The sequence below is a fragment of the Poecilia latipinna genome, unplaced genomic scaffold, assembly GCF_001443285.1.
Source record: "Poecilia latipinna isolate Pla-1442-1.1 unplaced genomic scaffold, P_latipinna-1.0 Scaffold1214, whole genome shotgun sequence".
Classification (NCBI taxonomy): Eukaryota; Metazoa; Chordata; class Actinopteri; order Cyprinodontiformes; family Poeciliidae; genus Poecilia; species Poecilia latipinna.
In genome coordinates this window covers 2,282-15,781 of record NW_015113830.1, presented here as the reverse complement: position 1 = coordinate 15,781, position 13,500 = coordinate 2,282, and the positions used below count along the sequence as shown (strand labels likewise).

Genomic DNA, 13,500 nt, shown 5'->3' with positions numbered 1-13,500 from the left:
AAAACTGAAATGAACCCAGTTATGTGATAGTGGTAATTCATTGTTCAACATGCCCCCCCCTAAAATCTATAGACATAGATGAATTGCTTACCTGGTGATTAAGTTGTATATAACACAGTGTCAGATGCTTATTAAGGTGATGCTGAAATTTTAAACAGATTTATGTGATGGGGTATTAAAAATGTCTCTCCCTCACTGTCACTGATAAAATTTTGTAATATTGGCTTTCATCCTACATTTATGGATTCAGAGCTGATGTTGCCAACATCTTGTCAAATGACCATGCAGTAATTACTGGTTCATTTAATTAGTTTCCTAATGTCACGGAAATGATACACATATTTGTAATGCAGTGCACAACAAAGAATGTCTCCTCTTGATACACACATGCAATCTGCAGAGAACATAATCTAAAATGAGTAGCATAAAAATGAAATTTAGATTGAAATGGACAGAAGTAATTAATGCAGGATATAAGACTAAGAATACCACATTATGAGAATTGCATAAGCAGTTAGGTCCCTGTATATCATTGAATTTGTTGTGTAATAAGATCATTTGACCTCCACACTATTTGTAAAACTTGCAAAAGTAGGCAGAATCCAGATAGCAAAAAAGTAGACTTAAATTAGTAATGGCTCATAATGCATTTCAGTTTGTAGCTCAGTGTTTGTAAAATATGGTTTTCCATGTTATATTTGACTTACCCAAATATTTTCTACGCAGCCGATCTTCTCTATTGAATTACAAAATTGACTGCTGCTAACTTATTTTCAGTTATCTCTGGACCTCCCTGATCTGATTATAAAATTATTTAAAAACCAAGTGATGTATAGTGGAACGTGACAGAAGAGCACAGGCGCAGAACTGTGGAGCCAGATTTCATTGGAATAATCATAAACTGCTGTGCTGGTGACCCACAGAGTAAAATAAATAGAGAAACTTCAAACCTCTGAATTAATGATCACAATGCCCTTATTGTAAAGGGTTTTTTTTTTTTTTTTTAACCAGAGCTGTGGATGGAAAGGGGACAGACACAGTGAATTTCCTCTACTGAGAAAAAAGGCAGTCATCTGATGTCTTGCTGTGATGTTTGGATGTAAAGCTGGCACCCTGAGTAAGAGCAGTCTGTTCTCACATGGTCCGCCAAATACACATGACTGCAACAACTAGGCATGCCAAAAAAAAAGCCTAAAAGCAGTGCCTTTCAGTGTCTACCTCACATTTAGCCAACCAATTTTGCATGGTCTGGGAGCAGCAGTGAACATAGTGACCATGGCTCATGAACAAATTTTTAGTAGTTGGTTTGGTGAATTTTTTTTACAACCAGCTTCAGAACACCTCGGAAGTCTCATTGAGGTTTATAAATGAAGTCAGAAGAATCGGAACGATGCTACCTAAAAGGAAACAGACATTTCTGTGGCTTGTTTGGCTGTGAGAGAGTGAGAAAAAAGAACACTTTTTTTTTTTTTTTTAAAGCAGCAGGGCTAACCAGAGTACTTTATAGAAGAGCATGTGCTGTAAAAAAGCATACTCATGGTCAAAAGAAGATGTGAAAGTCATTTCAAAAAAGCACACTCCCTAACAATTTGGACTTTGTTTTTAAAATAACAGTAAAACCTTTTCTACACCCCCACAACACCATGAATATCTGCTTCGCAGATAAAAAGAAACAAACTTTTTGCAAAATGTTTTTTTATATGTTCTTACACTTCTTAAAGAAAACAATAAAATATACAAGATCTGTAAACTACATATCAAAGTGTTGTAAAAGCTGGAAATTATATGATCCCCAAATGTCTGATTGGTACAAAATTAACTTGTGTACCATTGCTCTTATAAAATATATATATATATATATATATATATATATATATATATATATATATATATATATATATATATATATATACACACACACATAAATTACATAAATTACACATAAATTACTTCAGTGACATTAACGTCCAATGAACTTCTGTCCCACTGTAATATCTGCCTTTTTCCATTAAAATTGCCAGACATAGCTAAGAAAACAACATTTCTGAGGAAACAAAACTACAGCTGAATAGAGAGGTGTAATTTGTCTGAACTTTAATTAATCTTGTCGTCTGTGGCCATTTTTTTTTCACAAAGAGCAAGACTAATTAAGTTGCCTTTTAAAAGTGACATAACATATAATTCTTTAGATAAAGCCCCGAATTTGTCTCTGCCTGTGTATGTGAAAAACCCTTTTGTGTCCGAGCTGACAGGGTACTTTAAACTGCCCCTGTTACCCTGGAAACCTTTCGAGAGGTGAAAAAAAGGACAGCCAAAATGGAGATCATCTTGGCCTAAAATTGCAGGTAAATCCTCAATAAGACCATCCAATTTCAACAGCATTACCAATAAAAATAATTTGCCTCAGAGGAATGAAAGGTCACAATAAACTAACTGAAATATTGTCTGTTATTGATTCTATGAATTTACATTAGTTTTGTCTTTCCAGAAATCTTTCCTGCGACTTGAAGGCAGCACCTTTGGAACTCAGCCTATAACTGCAGGAGTTCTGATTAACATTAATCTCTCTACATACTTTAACTAAAATAAAAATCCAGAGAAAAAAGTCCTACCTGAAGAATGCAGGTCCCTGGAGCTGTGTTCTCCTTGATGGACACATTGTAGAAGTTTTTCTCAAAAACAGGCTCATTGTCATTTATATCCTGAAGTAAGATGTTAACCACTGATGTAGAAGAAAGGGGAGGTTTTCCTCCATCTGTGGCAACAACAGTTATACTGGGACTAGGGTTCTTTTCATAATCCAGCTGGGATAGAGTGGTAATAATGCCTGTGATGGAGTCTATACTAAACCAGCTGTAGTAGCCACTTGGATCTTGCAGGATGCTGTAGTTAATATCTCCATTTGGCCCCTGGTCTTTATCTCTTGCAGTAACCTGCAACACAAAGCTGCCTGGGAAGACCACTTCGGGGATCACTTGTCTGTACACCGGCTGATCAAAAAGAGGAGGGTTGTCATTGATGTCAGTCACCTGGATGACAAAGGAGGACTCCGCCCGTAGTGGGGGTGTGCCCGAGTCTGTTGCCATCACCCTCAGTTCATAGGTGTCCCTCTCCTCCCGGTCCAGAATCTGGTCCACACACACAAGGTATATGATGCTGTCTTTTGTTGTCAGGCCAAATTTTCCATCTCCTCCTTCTAACGACACATTCACATTGGCATACTCTCCGTAATCTGGGTCGGTGACTGAGATCCGGGCTACATACTGGCCTGGCTGTGCACCTTCGGAGATTCTAGGAGACCCATCCTCACTTAAAAAGATGATAGTCATGGTGGGCTGGTTGTCATTGTAGTCTCTGACATGAATGGTTACAAAGGCATTGGTCACTTCCGGATGGGTTGCATTGTCTTGAGCCTGGACCACGAGCTCATGGACTCTTCTCATCTCAAAGTCCAGCGGCTTGTTCAAAGTGATTATCCCGGTGCGAGTGTCCACGACAAAGTACCGGTCGGGGTCACTTTGCCTCCTGTTGATTTCATACAGCACCAACCCGTTATCGCCCTCGTCAGCATCTGTTGCAAACACCTGGAGGATGTTACTTCCAGGCTGTAGATTCTCAGATATGATCGCATGATAGCGGCTCTGGTTAAAAACAGGAGCGTTGTCATTTATATCTTGTACAATAATATCTAAAGTCATTTGGTCAGTTCTTTTGGGTGAACCGCCATCAAAGGCCTCTAAAGATAACGTGTAGGTTGATCTTTTCTCTCGGTCTAGAATGCCATTGACCACCAAGTCCAGGAAGAGAACCTCACTGCTTCCCCTCCTTGTCTCCAAGGTGAAGGCCTGGCCAACATTTCCATCCTTGATAAGATAACCCTGTGTTGTGAACTGTCCTTTATCACTGTCCACAGCTGGCTCGAGAGGAAATCTAGTGCCAATGGCTGTCTGCTCAGGAATTTTAAATGTCACTCTTTCTCGGGGAAACTTTGGAGCGTGGTCATTTATATCATTTACGTTGATAGTCACTTCAACAGTCACACCTGTCATGGTGACTGCAATGAAGCTGTATCTGTCTCTCAACTCCCGGTCCAGGACTTTGGCGGTTTTAATTATACCCGTGCTTTCATCTATGTCCAAATCGCTGCCCACTCCAGTGCCCTCGTGGTCAGAGATGAAATACAAGGAAGCCGTGACACCAGGAGGAAGTCCAGCGCTGATATCACCCACAACTGTGCCAGCTGGTTGTTCCTCATCTAGCTGTAGCTCAAGGGTCCCACGGACAAAAGATGAATGGAGTGTTAAAAGCTCCAAGGCCACATACACAGTTAGCACTATCCTTCTGCTAAACCACCCCTCAGAGTGCAAAGGATCCATTTTAGACTTTCCAAAACCCTTGGCAGCTGTCTTCATCTTTGCTTCTTCGTTTTAAGCCTGAAAAAACACAAAAAGAGGGAAACCTGAGTCATATCGAAGTGTCACAACACCAGGAACCAAGAAAATATTTACTTAATATTTCTAAGGTATTTTAAGAAAAAACAGGAATGTCCTTAACACCTTCTCATATGTTTTTTGGCCGATTTCTCTACCATAATACAGAAAAGGTCTAGTATATAAAATTTTCCAACACGTCTTAGCTCAGCTAATAAGTCAGCACCTTGTTCCTTCTTTAAAACTCGTCTTTTCTGTGGAAGCAGCCAAAACCCAGACCACAGCATACCCCCTCAGAAAGGGAGTCTGGGGGTGTTTCATGCAAAGAAGGTGAGAAAATCACATTTGCCTGGACAACCTACACGTTTTCTGGAGGAGCATATTCACATGTGAAGCAGGGAGTGCGTGTTTCTGTTGCATTTGCAGTGGATATGAGAAGTTTACACGCCACCTTTAATGTGACATGTGTCCTGCATTAAGTGAAAGAGCAATAAATCTGTTAGAAGGAAAATGTAATAAAAAGAGAAGCTGCAATAACCTGATTACATAAGTGCATACCCCTTAAACTAATAATTTGTTGAACCACATTTTGACTGAAGTCCAGCCTTCCATACTCCACCAGGCCTTCAATTATACAGAATCTAAACAACCATAAATAATATTTAGCTGCAAAAGTCAGCTAACCTTGACTTTCATTTCCATCCTTTAGCTAAAGCCACAGTTTGCAAAGAGGTTACAAAGAACCACCATAGGTACAAGGGCACAAAAAAAAATATTTACCGTGGTACATTAAAGACGATCTTTCAATAGGTTGTCTTTACAGTACAGGTGTAAAATAACCCTGTATTATTTGGTAAATGTGTGTGCTGAACTGACAGGGCTGTACCCAATATTTTTTTGGTACAAATAATGCTGTGCCTCTGGATTTGACCCAAAACCTTCAGAAAGCCGAAGATGAAGAATGAGTTTATTGTTCAGCCTCACTGTGAGTGCAAGCATTTGACAAAACCCAACAAAATGACTTCGACAAAGAAAAACAGAGTACAGAACAAAATCCAATCGAAAATCAGTGTGGTCACCTAGAGACGGCTGTGGGAAAGAGGTGTCCTCAATCTACTTTGGAAAACTTTTGCAGGACAGAGTGGGTAAATATTGCCAATTTAAGTTGCGAGACGCTGACTGACTCTTATAAAAGAGAGGCAGGATGCTAAAATTGTCCTGGTTTTGTGTTCAGCTTTATTTTGGTATTTCATAAGCCATTTCTAACATTTCCTGAAAGCAACTTCAATTTCTTGCCTCCTCGCACAGCTCCACACAGTTTCACCTTATTTACTCTTGAGCGTAAATATCTCTCAGTTGGTCAGATCACAGTGATTCAGGAAGATGTGAGTTGTGTGGGGGAAAGTGAGACAATAGAACATATAATGTCTATTTGTAGCAAAAACCAGAAAGCAAAGCAGGAATAATCAGTATTGAAATGGATAAAGAACAGTGTAATCTATTAAGACTCTTTGATGTATGTTAAAAAAAATATATTTTTTTGTCATTTAAAGTTAACCAGATTACTTAAAAATATAGGGTGTTTTCTTTTTGTTTGTTTTTGTTTTTTGTTTTAACCTGCTTTTCTTGATTCACATTCCATATTATAACTAACCACCATTAAAATCAAGAAGATGATCATCTTATGTTCATACAAGCCTGTCTCTCTGTCATCTGCGTTTTAAAGTAAAGCTATTTATTTTTACTTGGCTGTCTCATGCCTGCGTTTGGGTCTTACTCTAGACCTTTACATAACAGACATTGAATCAGAGGTGGTTAAAAAAAGTATAACCTTAAGTATCCACAATTATGCAACCAAGTTGTTACAACGTATTCAGTACACATTTTCCCTCTAACAGATTTTTTTTTAATCGTTTGAATTGCACAGGATACATGTTCAGTTTAAAAAAAAACAAAAAAAAAACACTTTTTGCTACCTTAAACCGATTTTAAAAACAGATTTTCCATAGCAAAAAGCATCCACGAAGAATTTGGCATTGCACCCACTCCACCACAGACAATCTGTAACTGAGAATGGGAGACACTGTGAAGCTGTGTGGAAACAGTTCAACAAGATAGTCACCATCTGCTGAATAATCCTGAACCACTAAGTGTTTGGCACACAGAAAATTATCATGTCTTTTGAATCAAATGGAGAAACTGGCTTCCCAGTAGTGTGCGGTTCTGTCTAGATTGAAGTAATTCAAAACTACTTTCCTTGTTTTCAAAGAAAGTTCTACTTTAGCTTGGAGGAAACGTATAAAGATGAACGTAACACAGGATTGAATTTCTAAACAGCAAAATTTCTCAAGAGAGCTTTCCAAGACTCCCCCCAGTGGTTTAACAGACGCATACATGGAAACATTCACAACACATCTGCGTGTGCGTGCATGCGTGCGTGTGTGTGTGTGTTTATGAGTGTGAGTGTACCCACTAAATCCCTCCCATGTGTCTGTGAGCGCAGTGTGGTGATCTGTCTCAGCCACGGTAGTAGCGGTGTGTTTGAGTGACAGAGTAGTAGGCTACAGCAGAATTGAAGGGCTCCACGCAGTCTACCTCTTTCCCTTTTTCTGGCTCGACAGCATTATAATTGAGGTCCTCTGGATGTTGGCCATATGTACACAAGATTCCAGGCCTAATTTCAGTCTGCCATAATTCAAAGCCCACAACACAGAAAATGCTAACTTTTAATGTAGTAAATTTCATTTCATGTGAGCAGAGAGAAACCTATAGGGTCTTGTTTTAAAGTATGTAATTTGATAAAGTGTTGCGAGTGGCTGTCTGTAGTTAGCAACGAAACTAACTTTGATCCTAATGTCCTACATTAAGTTCAAATTCATATTTCTTTCAAGAAGACAATATAAACTCCACATAGCACAACCTTAAAAGTCAAGCACTAGAAATTCACCGTTACATTCCATCACTTGGATTGCCTTGCAAGTTCTCCTCTTGGCAAAAATATATAAGCACGCATCCATGACAGCCTGAAAATCTTGACTCCGCATGAACTTTGTAGTCTCAGTATTGATTTACTTTACAGCAACACTGGGGATGAACTTCAACATCCAAAGCACAAAAGGGAGCATTTTAAGGCCCACATCTTTGACCAAATGCCACGACTGAAATAATGCATTTTCTAGTTGAGCTCCAGCCGTGGACCTCTGCAGAGCAGTTCAGCCTAATGGATATAGCAGATACAGCTGGGTAAGACAATTGCACAATACCAAGTTTAGTAAAGTGTGTGGTTTAAAAAAAATATATAGAAAGAAAGGAAAACACATTTTTGTACTAATGCCAGTAAGTACACCGAGGGAGAAACAAACACTGGCGCACAAACATAACGGCGATATAAGTTTAGTTTCTGAAAAACAGAACTCCAAAGTTAGACTATTTTATTAATGTAATGGTGACAAGAGGCAGTTCTGTAAAATCAACTCTTTGTAAAAGTTCTCTCATTCAGAAAAACACAATATTCACAGATTATGTTTAGTAATTCCCACTCGAACTTATCTCCATGTATCAGAAACAGTAAACATGGACGAAGGTGCTCTGGTAGGCTAAGACTGATTAACCCAAATGCAAAGTGCTCTCCATCCATCCATTTTCTTTACACCCTTGTCCCTTAGTGGGGTTGGGAGGGTTGCTGGTGCCTATCTCCAGCTATTGTTCCAGGTGAAAGGTGGGGTACACCCTGGACAGGTCGCCAGTCTGTCGCAGGGCAACACAGAGATAGACAGGACAAACAACCATGCACACACACATTCACACCTAGGGACAATTTGATTGTGGGAGGAAACTGGAGTACCCAGAGAAAACCTACACATGTGCAGGGAGAACATATGAACTCCATGCAGAAAGACCAGGGAATTGAACCCAGAACCTTCTTGCTGCAAGGCAACAGTTCTACCAACTGCGCCACTGTGCAGCCCCGCAAAGTGCTGTGTGACACTAAAACTAAACCTTAACACCAGTCACAGTGTGAAACATGGTGGTAGCATCATGCTGTTAGGATGCTTTTCTGCAGGATGAACACAAGCTAAAGACAAGGCAACCCTTCACGAAAACGGTTCTTGAGCCTACAAAAGACTTGAGACAGCACTATCCTGGAGGCCAGTGACCCTAATCAGACAGAAATATCTGCAATGGAATACTTTAGCTTGAAGCGTAATCATGTGTTAGATTGGCCCCATGAAAATGCAGACCTAAATCTATTTGAGAATTTGTGGCAATGTGGTAAAATCTGCCTGACCTCCAGCACATCACCACTTATTCGTGCTCTTTGTTCTTCCTCTTCGACCCACCTCACTGTTCCCTTCTTCCGCCTCAGCACCATGGGGAGCAGAGCCTTTTCTCACTCTGCTCCCCAACTCAGGAATTATCTGTTTCCTGATATCCGCAATATTTTACTTTTAAATCACAAGTAAAGTCGCATCTGTTCTAGTTGGCCTTTTCATTGTAATTTCTTGTTTGATTTTTTTTTGTTTTGTTTTGTTTTCTTCAGCATCTGTTTTTATTTTTGGTTTATTCTTGCATTGTTTTGTCCTTGTAAAGTGTCATTGAAAGGAACCAGCAAATATAATGCAATTGGCAATAAAAGGAGAAAAGAGTCAATGAAAATTAAAATGAATTTTAATGTAATAATAAATTAAAATTAATTTTCATTGACTCCATTCTCCTCTGACAAAGATGAATGGGCAGAAATTGCAGCCTCTAGCTGTCCAAAGCTAGTAGAGAAAAGACTTGCAGCTGTAATTGCAGTGAAAGGCAGTGCTACAGATATTAACTCATGGTGATCTGAGTACAAATACATGCTATACTTGTTCTGATCACTGATTTTTAAAAACATGCACTATTTTCCTTCCACTGAATAGTTAAATTCCACTTTGTGTCGATCCATTACAAAATAATCTAATAAAATTCATTGAAGATGGTGGTTGTACTGTGAGAAAATGTGGAAAAAGTCCAAAGCAATAATTACTTTTGCAAGGCACTGTACGTGTGTGAGATTGTTAGTAATAACTTTAGCAGTGGCCCCATTTTTCTTCCTAAATCCTTTAAACTAAGCCTGTCAACCAAACAATACCAAAGCTGTAGGTTTGAAACAAATATCTTTCTGAGCACTTCTTTAGATGAACTGAATTGAATGCTGAAAACATCAGGGCTGTGATTCATCTTCCTCTCTGTTATTCACACCTCATAATGGAAAATGTGTTCCATTTTGCTCAGAAAGCATATTCACCAAAATGTACCTGACTTCTCAGGTTTCTCTGAAGTATTATTTACGTCTTGCGCTGCTGTAAAACCAAACACGTCTCTGGTTAAGCATGTTTCACTAAAAACAAAAGCAAACTTCTGTCTCTCACCTGGAGCAAATACAGACACTGAGTGTGATATAACGACACACACACACACACACACAAAAAAAAAACCTTTTAGAATTTGGAAGTAGTGGAAACTGCTGCTGCACATGAAGCTAAAACAATTGTTTTGCAAAAGACCCATCTTCCAAGATATAACATTTGATCTAGTAATATGCATTTCAGGATCGTCTATAGTTGCAAACATACATATTTTTAATCTTGTGTTATGTCTGTAATTTACCAAGATCATTTCACTTACTCGGAGAAGAACAGCTTGAGGTCCAGCAGCATAAATCAAAATACAGCAGAATATTCCTCAAAAGCAAAGGGGCAGCTGACCTACTTTAATAAACACAACTAAATTTTTATTATCATCAGACTAAGAGGGACAACTATAGTGACAGACTTTGTAAAATGAGCATGTCAGAATTCCAGTTAACTCAAAGAAAATGTCTGTGGTTTCGAGACCATGCCAGCCAAGCGAGGCTCAGAGGAGCCATAATGGAAACCACAGACAGAACAGCAGATTGCCTGGACATGAGGATGACAGGCTTAGCACAAAGCAAACTAAAATGCTATGAATGTTGGCCAAACTAAGTGCTGCGTTTCTGTGCCTCGCATTAGTCTTTGAAACCTCGCTCTGTGTGCATGTAAAAGGAGCAGGAAAAGCCATCATGGGCCTCCACATGCATGTGTGCTCCCCTGGTCATAACAAACACTGTTTTGAAAAGGCACACTTTCTCTTTCCCCCCCACCGGCCCTCTCTGAGCCCTTTAGCCCGAGTATATGAGGGTGCGTGACAAGAAGAATCATCTTCTTACCACATCAAGAGCAGCATGGGTCTGTTTTACTATTTGTTTAAAATGTTCTAGCTAAAATAATAATGATATATTTTAAAGTGAAAGTGTTTGTCACTGCACTGGCAGCAGCACACAGTACTGCATCAGTAAAAACACATGTGCATTTAGTTAAAGTACCAGTGATGCAAGAAGACAACAGCTAAAACAAAAGGTCGCCGTATGTGAGAATACTTAAAGGGATAGTCCAGGGTTTTCTGAAGTGACATTCTGTTATAAACATCAGGATGTCTACCTGTAATCGATAACTCCCTTGGCATTTTCATTTTGTCTGAATCCAGATTAGATGGCTCCAGGAGCTGAAGTTAAACACTTGTTAGAGAAGGGAAAGGACCAAAGTGGACGTCCACCATATTAAAACCAACCTGATCTCCAAACATCGCAGTGGTTTATGTGAACACTACTTTATGAAAAGTCATCACATTTGAAATGAGTGGTTATTTACACAGGAAGCTTAGGTCGGCCGAAGTGTTCCACAAATGACCCTCCTGTGTGAAACGAATTCTTTCCACTCAAAGAAAATTAAGGCAATGTAAAAACAAAAAAAAACAAAAAACTTAAACCACTATAATAATTTTCCTTCGTACATCACCTTACTTTTATATCGTAGAGTTAGTCTGGCTGGAAAAAAACATGTTTTCCACTATCAGCATGTGTTTCACACTGAAAAATCATTAGTGCTGCACAGCCTCTGACCTTTATATCCCATGAAACAATCACATCAGTGTAGGTAATTGCCCAAGCCTGTTGATGCTTAGCATTTGCATAAACTGTTTTGACTATTTCTTTTAGATTTTGTTCACAGGTGGCCTTTATTAACACCAAGCCAAACGGGGAAGGAAGTAGCAAGAGGAGAGGACGGATATGAAGCAAATAGTCTAGAGTCGGAAGTTGAACCCTGGACTGTTGTCTCAAGGAATAATAGTCTTTGTATAAGGTACTTCTGCTCTACTGCTGAGCTTCTCGTTAACCTGTGCCATGACGGTTTTAAGAAGAAAGTTGTTTTAAGACAGAAAAAGTCTGGTAGGGTCTTGTCTCCTCCTGAGCTGTTAAACCCAACTCCAAGACCAACTATTTGGTTTAAATGAAGATGCCAAGAGAGTTTTGTTTTTTTTCCTAATGACTTGCTTGTTATGTTTTTTTTTAAAAAAAAAAAACAAGTTCACAATCCTGGACAATTTTTAAGTACTTTTTAGAATTCAAGTACTTTTAGAATTTAAAAAGTTTCTGGAGTGGAAAAGCTGGACATCTCCAGAGACTGAATATGGAACAGTCAGTTTTATGAAAAGCTGTGTTAAAACACTGACTTTATTCAAGCAGGCTCTTTTCTTTTCCAATGTGATTTAAACCTAGTCTGCATGCAAACATCAGCAGAAAGTTCTGGACTGAAGTTGGTGCTAAGGTTTTGTTATCTGTATGAACACGACTAAGCATATTTGTCGTGGCCAACTGCACCATAGCAACCGACGCAACCACAACTCGGGTGCGAGGTGATGGAACCCTGTGGAGGTTTAATGAATTTGTTAATTGAGGGAAAGGAAGAGCCCATTCACGGTTAATGAACATAAGTCTGCCGTCACAGTCATTGTGCCGTCATGTGGAACCGTTTGGTTTGGGCTCAACTGGCGCAGGAATGAGGCGTAAAAAGCGCTGCAGCGGCTGCAGCAGCTCCGAGGACAATAACTTCATGCTGCACAGTTCGAGAGGAATGTTTTCGTCTCTGGGGGGCTTTAATCACAAGCGACAAAAACGGGCTGTAAATCTCTCTCTCTCTCTCTCTCTCTCTCTCTCTTTTTTTTTCCTTTGGCCGCTCTTCAAAGTATGGGCTGTGTGCGGGACTTTTGTAATTTTTACAAAGAGTTAGAAGTGGGCAGTGCCTCTAAACAAAAATGTCTCTTTTCAGAAAAATCTAGGAACTGTTATATCGAACTTTTTCAAGTGAAAAGGAATGTTTCAGCCACCTAAATGCTAAACAAAAGTTGACATAATCCTGTTTTCCTAAATTTTCACAAAAGCATCGACAGCAATCTAATGACCATTCTCACATATTTAGACTGCACTGACAGTCACAATAAGAAGATCCTTACTGTGAATGATACTCACATTCATCTGTTCCTCTGTGCTGTTTTTCATGCAGATCAACAATATATCCACACTCTTATAAGTTCCCCGTTATGAAGCACAAAATGAAAGTTGCATCCATCCCAGAAAAAAAAAAAAAGAATAGTTGGGTCTCCTTCTTCAGTGAGTAGCCTGAGGAGATCTTCTCTGCAGAATTGGTTTCTTTCAAGAAATCCTTCTCAACCTCTTTCGGATTTCTTCACGGAAAGTGAAAATGCAAACTTGCGGCAAACTTTCCTCATCCAGGGGACGTTCTCAGCTCTGCGGCAGCCTCTGCCTGTCTGTCTGTACGGCTGCAGACACACTGCTGCGGCTGCTGCGCGCTAACTGAGACCAAGCGGTGTGGGGGCCGAGCAGTGGACGTCCGTCTCCAAAATCTGATTTATTCAACACGTGACGGGCTGCAACCTCCTGCTCTTCTCCTCTTCAGCGCTGCTGCTGCTGCGGCCGTGATTGCTTTAAGGAGACACCGCAAGGAGGCAGTCCAGGTTTGTGCTGAACTCTGGTGCCACCAACCTATCCAAAAGAGAACTGTAAGTCACTTTATATGCAATTATTTCAAATACAAACCAGTAGAGTATCCCCCCCCCCCCCCCCAACATGCACTGTTGCGTCCAAATATATTAGAATATCATAGGATATTTGATATTCAAATCTTATGCAGTTCAAATCTTATGTATTTTCCCCTCATAT

General features: G+C 39.6%; 1 protein-coding gene across 1 annotated transcript in view; it reads right to left on the bottom strand.

Annotated features, from left to right (window-relative positions):
• The window catches only part of LOC106960700 (protocadherin-16-like), a 98,574-nt gene extending 85,295 nt beyond the window's left edge, over positions 1-13,279 (bottom strand). Inside the window, exons 1-2 of the mRNA XM_015053930.1 lie at positions 12,790-13,279; positions 2,613-4,433 (exon numbers count right to left, since the gene is read on the bottom strand). Coding sequence (XP_014909416.1) covers positions 2,613-4,412 — 1,800 coding nt within the window. The 5' untranslated portion in view covers positions 4,413-4,433; positions 12,790-13,279. The remainder of the gene's footprint in view (positions 1-2,612; positions 4,434-12,789) is intronic.
• Between the last annotated feature and the right edge of the window lie 221 nt (positions 13,280-13,500).